At 48.9% G+C, this 8,001-nt stretch overlaps 1 protein-coding gene across 2 annotated transcripts in view; it reads left to right on the forward strand.

Moving 5' to 3' along the window:
- The first annotated feature begins 838 nt into the window (after positions 1 to 838).
- The window catches only part of RBFA (ribosome binding factor A (putative)), a 12,768-nt gene continuing 5,605 nt past the window's right edge, over positions 839 to 8,001 (forward strand). Inside the window, exons 1-4 of one of the 2 annotated variants that reach the window (XM_010855083.1) lie at positions 839 to 1,083; positions 3,378 to 3,420; positions 5,570 to 5,638; positions 6,223 to 6,335. In XM_010855083.1, the coding sequence (XP_010853385.1) occupies positions 959 to 1,083; positions 3,378 to 3,420; positions 5,570 to 5,638; positions 6,223 to 6,335 (350 nt within the window). In that variant the 5' untranslated portion in view covers positions 839 to 958. Of the gene's footprint in view, positions 1,084 to 3,377; positions 3,421 to 5,569; positions 5,747 to 6,222; positions 6,336 to 8,001 lie in introns of both variants that reach the window. The other variant, XM_010855082.1, reaches the window with a different exon arrangement.

An 8,001-nucleotide genomic window follows, 5' to 3' on the forward strand; every position in this document is an offset into this window, starting at 1 on the left:
CTTCTCCAACACCACAGTTTAAAAGCATCAATTCTTCGGCGCTCAGCTTTCTTCACAGTCCAACTCTCACATCCATACCTGACTACTGGAAAAACCATAGCCTTGACTAGACGGACCTTTGTTGGCAAAGTAATGTCTCTGCTTTTGAATATGCTATCTACATAGCCCCGCCCTATACATCGCCCCGTCTCGCTTCGCCCCGCCCCACGTCTCCCCGTCAATTTCGCTCCACGACACGTCACAGTTAACGTCACTGCGTCCAGCGTCTCTCGCCAGAGTGTCTCCTTGGTAATGTTGCCCGCCCATACACACGTCTGTCAACGTATCCCATCCCACATGTCGCCCTGCCCCGCGTCGCTCGCCTGAGTGTCTCCTTGGCAACGTCACCCCGCCCATGCCAAATCACGTCAGCGTAGCACCGCCCCACACGTTGCACCGCGTCTCCTTGGCAACGACGTTCCGCCCACGCGCCGTTAACGTAGTTCCGTCCCTACGTCGCCCCGTCCCGTGTCGCTCCGCCCCACGCCTCCTTGGCAACGACGCCCCGCCGACTCCTCGTCAATATAGCCCCGCCTACATTTTTCTCCGCCCCGAGCGCTCCTCTCCCCGTCTCCTTGGCAACGTTACCCCGCCCACACCCACGCCCCTGTCAAAGTATCCTACCCCGCACACCGCACCGTTTAGCGTCGCTCCGGTTTACGTCTCCCTAGTAACGTCACCCTGCCTATGCCGCGCAAGCGTAGCCCTGCCCCACACGTCGCCCCGCCCCGCTTCCCTCCGCTCTACGTCTCCTTGGTAACGTTGCCCCGCCCACGCCTTGGTCTCAGCCCCGCCGCGTTTGTCTTCCTGCCCACCTCTCCCCGCAAAGGTCGCCCAGTCTGTCTTTGCCCCTCCCCACGTCTCCTCGTCACCGTCGCCCTGCCTTGCGTCGCCATTTGTCCGCAGTCGCTGAGCAAACATGTGGGCCGCTCTCAGGGGGCGGCCGGGGCTCCACTTGGGGTTCCTGAGCGGTGCCCGAGGTCTGCACAGCTCGCCTGTGTCCTGTGGCAAGAACCTGCTCAAGAAATTTGCTTCGAAAACCAAGTAATGTTCCCGAGTGGGGTGGAGGGCGTTGGGGCGGAGGCCCGGCGTTGGGGTCCTCAAGGGTGAGGGCTCCGCCTGGGCGCTAGCTGGCGCCCGAGCGCGCAGCCAAGTCTGAGCGCAGTCTCCGCGTGTGAAAGCCCACCCGTCACAGCTACCGTTTGCGGTTTTTCCTCCCTGCCTTTTTTCTGTACTTTCATACGGTTGTGATGATTTTAAGTCTGCTATAAGCAAAGTGAACTTTTAAAGCAAAGTGATGTTTACATTCCACCGTGGGTCCGAGGTTCCAAATCCCCGGATTCAACCAACCTTGGATTGAAAATATTCAGAAGAAATTCCACGAAGTTTTAAAAAACACAACCTGAGCTTTCCTTGCTGGCAACTGTTTTGGTAGCATTTACATGATATTAGGTATGGTAAGTCGGAGAAGGCAATGGCACCCCACTCCAGTACTCTTGCCTGGAAAATCCCATGGACAGAGGAGCCTGGTAGGCGGCAGTCCATGGGGTCGCTAAGAGTCGGACACGACTGAGCGACTTCACTTTCACTTTCCGCTTTCATGCATTGGAGAAGGAAATGGCAGCCCACTCCAGTGTTCTTGCCTGGAGAGTCCCAGGGACGGGGGAGCCTGGTGGGCTGCCGTCTCGGGGGTCGCACAGGGTCGGACATGACTGAAGCGACTAAGCAGCAGCAGCAGCAGGTTACTTACTATACCTCTCCAACTGTTGGTGCTTGATGACCTCCACAGTTTGAGGAGCACTGGTTAGATATTTGTAGAATGCCTCTCTGTTGGTCCTGGTGTGATGTTTTTCTCTTGATTATACTGGGGTTTTGGTTTGGGGGGAAGACGATACATGTGAAGTGACGTTTTCATCACATCATCACACCATATGAACACATACATGATATCAACATGGTTTATCCCTGTTGATGTTGGTCTTGATCACTGACTGGGGTCCTTTGTGTCTGTCAGGTTTATCCACTGTAAAGTTACCTCCCCCGCTCTGATTCCATACTGTCATCTTTTCGGGGAAGTCACTGTATGCCGCTCACACCTAAGGAGTAGTGTGAGTTAGGTTCATGAATTATTGAGACTTTTGATAGAACATGTGTCTCTTTTTCTCCATTTCTTAATTCCTATCAGTATGCACCCATAGGTTAGAACCCATTACTACTTAATTTTGCTCCAGTTGCTCCAGCTTTGGACCATTGGTAGCTCTTCAGGTGGCTCCTATGTTCCTTTGACATGCCTCATTGTTAGGGGTTTTGAAGTAGTTTTTATTTATTTATTGGTTGTACTGGGTCTTTGTTGCTGCCTGCAGGCTTTCTCTAGTTGTGGGGAGAGGGGGCTACTCTCTAGCTGTGGTGAGCAGCTTCTCATTGCAGGCTCTAGGACGTGTGGGCTCAGTAGCTTAGTTGCTTTGTGGCATGTGGGATCTTCCAGGATCAGGGATCAAACACGTGTCCCTTGTGTTGGCAGGCGGATTCTTAACCAGTAGACCACCAGGGAAACCCTTGAAGAAGTTTTTACATTTAAAGAAATTTATTAGCTCTTCTTCACTTTATGGCGCTACAGAATGCCTCAGTGCTTGAACCAGCCACTTCCTCCGAGGAGCTCTGTCTGGTTCCTTCACTGGACACTGGCGTCAGAACCATGATCTGGAGCTGAGTATGTCATTGCTACTGGGGTATTTGTCTTTTATACCCTTTCAGCTGACAAAGTGAAAACAATACATGTTCAGGTTAAGCCAAGGGTATATGCTTATCTATAAATGTTTCTTCATGTCACCACCTGTAGCTGTAAAAAGTGGAACTTGAGTTCCTGCTGACCTCCATCTCTTATCTGCTGGTGCCCGGATGGTCCTCACCCCCCTCCCTTGATTGTCTGCAGCAGTCAGGAGCCTGGCTCTCCCATCTGCCTTCTGCTGACCTAGCTGTTGATGTGTGACCGTGTCAGTTGTTAACCAGATCCCAGGCAGCAGCTTTGTTGAGTAGGACAGTGCTGTCATGCATGTGGTAGGTGTGTTTTTAAGATCCCCTTTCTCCATCTTTGGGACTAGAAGCAGACTTTAGGTAAAACCTTGAGCTGAATTAAAACTGCCTCCTGTCTCTCCCTGAAAACCCATGCTGCTGTCAGGTGGATAACTAAATCTTTTAGAACCTCAGGAACTTAATCTGTATGTTCAGGCTTAGCCCTTTAGAAACAGCTATGATATCATAACCTGCGGTTAGCATTTGTAACCGTTTCTTACCCAGTTTGCCATTGTATCCAGCAGAGTTCTCACTTTCTCCCACAGGAAGAAGTTCTGGTATGAAGGTCCTTCCTTGGGCTCTCACTTGGTAAGTAGGAGGAACAGTGACAAGCACTTTGGGATCTCGGAGGGCAGGAGGCCCTGCTCTGGGCAGCACTCCAGCCTGTGGTCTGTCCGCATCAGTACTGGAGGGGTGAGCCTGCATACACTGCTAACGTGGGGATTTGACCTTTAAAAAAATGACACCACAGTTTTCCAGAATGTCGTATCTGTTATCAGATTCTAACATGGTGACGTCCGTTCAGGTTGTGTGTGTGTAACACAGATATGTATAGGTATGCAAGCACTCCTTGTGTTGCGTTTCCCACATACTGTGATTTTTAGGGATTGAGGTCTGTAGTAGCCCTGCTTTGGCAAGTCAGTGTCAGCGTGTTTTAGCAATAAAGTGTTTTCTGTTAAGGCATGTATGTTGTCTTTAGATATACTGTTACTGCACACTTAATAGACTACACTGTAGTGCAGACATAACTTATATGCATCAGGAATCCATAGAATTTGTGTGACTCACTGTATTGTGATATCTGCTTTATTGTAATAGTCTGGAAGGAACCTGCAGTATCTCTGAAATACATTGTATGTGTATCATGGAAGTGTATGTAATGAATGGTTCCTTTTAGAAAAAAATACACTCTGTATACTAAAAACCCCTGGTGGCTCAGATGGTAAAGCGTCTGTCTACGATCGGGATACCTGGGTTCGATCCCTGGGTTGGGAAGATCCCTTGGAGAAGGAAATGGCAATCCACTCCAGTACTATTGCCTGGAAAATCCCATGGACAGAGGAGCCTGGTAGGCTACAGTCCATGGGGTCGCAAAGAGTTGGACACGACTGAGCGACTTCACGCTCACATTCACATTCACTGAGTACACTAAAGCCTTAGGCTGTGTGGATCACAACAAACTGAAAAATTCTTAAAGAGATGGGACCACCTTACCTGCCTCCTGAGAAATCTGCATGCACATCAAGAAGCACCAGTTAGAACCGGACATGGAATAACAAACTCGTTCCAAATTGGGAAAGGAGTACATCAAGGCTGTATTTTGTCATCTTGCTTATTTACCTTATATGCAGAGTACATCGTGTGAAATGCCAGGCTGGATGAAGCACAAGCTGGAATCAAGATTTCTAGGAGAAATATCAATAACCTCAGATATGCAGATGACACCACCCTTATGGCAGAAAGCAAAGAGGAACTAAAGAGCCTCTTGATGAAAGTGAAAGAAGAGAGTGAAAAAGCTGGCTTAAAGCTCAACATTCAGAAAAAGATCACGGCAGCTGGTTCCATCACTTCATGGCAAATAGATGGGGAAACAAAGGAAACAGTGGCAGACTTTATTTTCTTGGGCTCCAAAATCACTGCAGATGGTGACTGCAGCCATGAAATTAAAAGACACTTACTCCTTGGAAGAAAAGCTATGACAAACCTAGATAGCATATTAAAAAGCATAGACATTGCTTTGCCAACAAAGGTTGGTCTAGTCAAAGCTATGGTTTTTCCCGTAGTCGTGTATGGATGTGAGAGTTGGACTATAAAGAAAGCTGAGGGGCAAAGAATTGATGCTTTTGAACTGTGGTGTTGGAGAAGACTCTTGAGTCCCTTGGACTGCAAGGAGATTAAACCAGTCCATCCTAAAGGAAATCAGTCCTAAGTATTAATTGAAAGGACTGAAGCTGATGCTCCAGTACTTTAGCCACGTGATGTGAAGAACTGACTCATTGGAAAAGATCCTGATCCTCGGAAAGACTGAAGGCAGGAGGAGAAGGGGACGAGAGGATGAGGTGGTTGGATGGCATCACTGACTCGATGTTTGAGTAAGCTTGAGGAGTTGGTAGTGGACAGGGAAGCTTGGCGTGCTGCAGTCCATGGGGGTTGCAGAGTTGGACACAACTGAGCACTGAACTGATACTGGAAACCACTGAATTGTACTTTTTAAGAAGGAGAATTTTATGGTATGTGGATTACATTTCACTAAGATTTTTTTTGAAAAATATATGTACTTGGCCATACTTTTAATTTTGAAGGGATGCTAGGTAAAATCTAGACGGGTCCAGGTCTGTAAAATGAGTATATCCTCATGAAAGCTAAGGTGACTGAGGGTGACCCTTGTTGTCAGTAAGGTTCGTGTATAGGTGTCATGTTGGCCTTTGTGTAATGTTGGCCTTTCTTCTTGATGGAGACCCACAAGTCATCCCAGTTGGAGTTCCTGACGAAGAGCACCTCTCGGAGAACCCGGAAGGAAGACCAGGTACGCCTGAGGGCCCTGAACGGTCTCCTCTATAAAGCGCTCACAGACTTGCTGTGCACCCCTGAAGTGAGCCAGGAGTTGTGCGACCTGAACGTGGAGCTCTGCAAGGTAACCATGGGACCTCGCACCCCATCAGGTGCCTCGCGCTTGGGAGAGGCAGGAGGGAGGCTCGGTGTGTGCCTTGAGGTGTCGGGAGGAAGACGTGGGGGACAGGCACAGATAGTGCCTGGCGTTCTGCCTGGGGTGAGGCGGGCCATCAGAGGAAGACCTGGGTCAGGTGAGTGGTGGCCCGTGTGCCTTCCTCTCAGGGTAAGGACGGGGAGCTGGCTCCTGCCATCTTCACCCTCAAGGTGGAGTGGGTTCACCCAGGGAAGGCAGAGGACACTGAGGCATTTCTGGGGTGGGGCAGGGGCTGGAGTCAGGTCAGGGCATGGGGGTGGCGAGGGCCTGGGGCCCTGGCACTGGCGCTGGTGCTGGGGGCGAAGCCAGGACTGCCCCTGGGTTAGTGCCTATCTCCTAACACCCTCTGTCCACGAGAGCCCAGGTGAACTGACAGTGATCTGGGGCGGGGGTCGGGGGCTCAGGTCTCTCTGACTTCAGATTTCTCTGCCTGCCGTGTCTTCTGGAGGGCGACCCTCTCCGAAGCTCAGAACGCACACACAGAGGCCGTCCTGCGGAGGAGCGCTGCGCACATGAGGTGAGCCTTCTGCCTGACCCTGCCTGCCGGCCGGTGTGTTCACCACTTTTGCTTTTAAGGAAAATTTTCTAAGTGTTTTCTTGAATTTCAGAGCAGAATTCACATCTTCATATAAGCCACGGGCCAGGTCAGTGGTTCTCTAAGTACGTCCTGGTTCCCCAGGGACCCCTGAGGTCCTTTGTGGGGGGACGTTCATGAGTTTAGAGCTGTTTTCACGGTGAGGTGTGGTTTTTCTTTCTCGCTGTGTGGACGTTTGCCCTGAGGATGTCCTGGTCGTCACTGTGGCGTCAGCATGTACTCACGGTAATAAACTGCCAGCTTCATTAAGAATGCTGCTGCTGCTGCTAAGTCGCTTCAGTCGTGTCCGACTCTGTGCGACCCCTGAGATGGCAGCCTTGGTGAATAAGCAGAAGTTACTCCCTTTATTAAATCTACCCTTGGGCACATCTTTTTGGTGTCTGTGGTGGAAAGTGTGGATGAAGCCCTGGTGGTTGTCTTGGAAAAATATTGTGGTTGCTGATTGTGACCCGGAATACACATTTTTCACTTGGAAGAACAAGTGAACCAACTATGGTTATTAAGATGTAGGTATTTGATAGACATTTTCTCCAAAGTGAGTAAAGTAAACCTGTCACTTCAAGAAAACAACTGACCATGTTTGACCAGTGATAAAATGCAAGCTTTCAGTGAAAATGAGAATTTTAGAAAGCCTGTACCCACATCCGTGAGTTTGACAGCTTTGCAGTTCATAAGACCCTTTTGATGAGATTGGAGACGATATATTCTAAAGTGCATCATCATTCTGAAAATCTGTGTAACTTGGTAAATCAGTATTTTTGGAAATATACCAATGTATGATGTTACAAAATCACCAATGTGGAAAGGTCAATTCAGAGGGCAGGAGGATCACAGGATTTTAATGTACAGAGAGTGACCTGTCCATCCATCTGGTTTCAGATTCCACATTGCAGCCTTAAATAAACTACTTTTGTTGAGATTCTGTGTAGCATCAGAGAACGTCGACACCTTTCTGAAGGGCTGTTCACATACTCTTCCTTTTTCAGTTTCTGATCCGTGAGCTTAAATTTCCCTCTTCTTTTTTAAGCAAAATAGTAGGACAGATTGAATGCAGATACAGAGGTGAGGATCTAGCTGACTTGCATTACGCTGGGTTTTAAAGAAATCTGGAGCCAGGCAAGCAGTGTCACTTTTCTTAACCGCATTTAAAATACAGCTGTTACTTTAAATGAATTAGTGAAGACATATTTTTACATTTTTCAGCTTCACTTTCTAATGTGTTAAGTACTGATTGATGTAACCCACATGAACAAAAGGTCTTTGGTGTCCTCAGTAATTGTTAAGAGTATAAAGGGGGTTCTGAGACCAAAAATTGTGAGAACCATTGAGCTGGGTGGTAGGAAAAAAGTTACTCAGTTTTCTCCTCAGTCTTTAAAACGTGGAAAACCTCAGAACTGGGCTTTCTCCTCCCTTCTTCTCTCCTTTCTCCCTAGGCCTCCTGCCTCCACTGTACTTTCATTTTGCTTCTTAAAGTTTTTATTTATTTTTGGCTGCCCTGGGTCTTCGCTGCTGCACACTGGCTTTCTGCAGTCGTGGGGAGCGGGGCCGACTCTCTCGTCGCAGAGCATGGGCTCCGGAGCACAGGCTC

The sequence above is a fragment of the Bison bison genome, unplaced genomic scaffold, assembly GCF_000754665.1.
Source record: "Bison bison bison isolate TAMUID 2011002044 unplaced genomic scaffold, Bison_UMD1.0 scf7180017864353, whole genome shotgun sequence".
Lineage (NCBI taxonomy): Eukaryota > Metazoa > Chordata > Mammalia > Artiodactyla > Bovidae > Bison > Bison bison.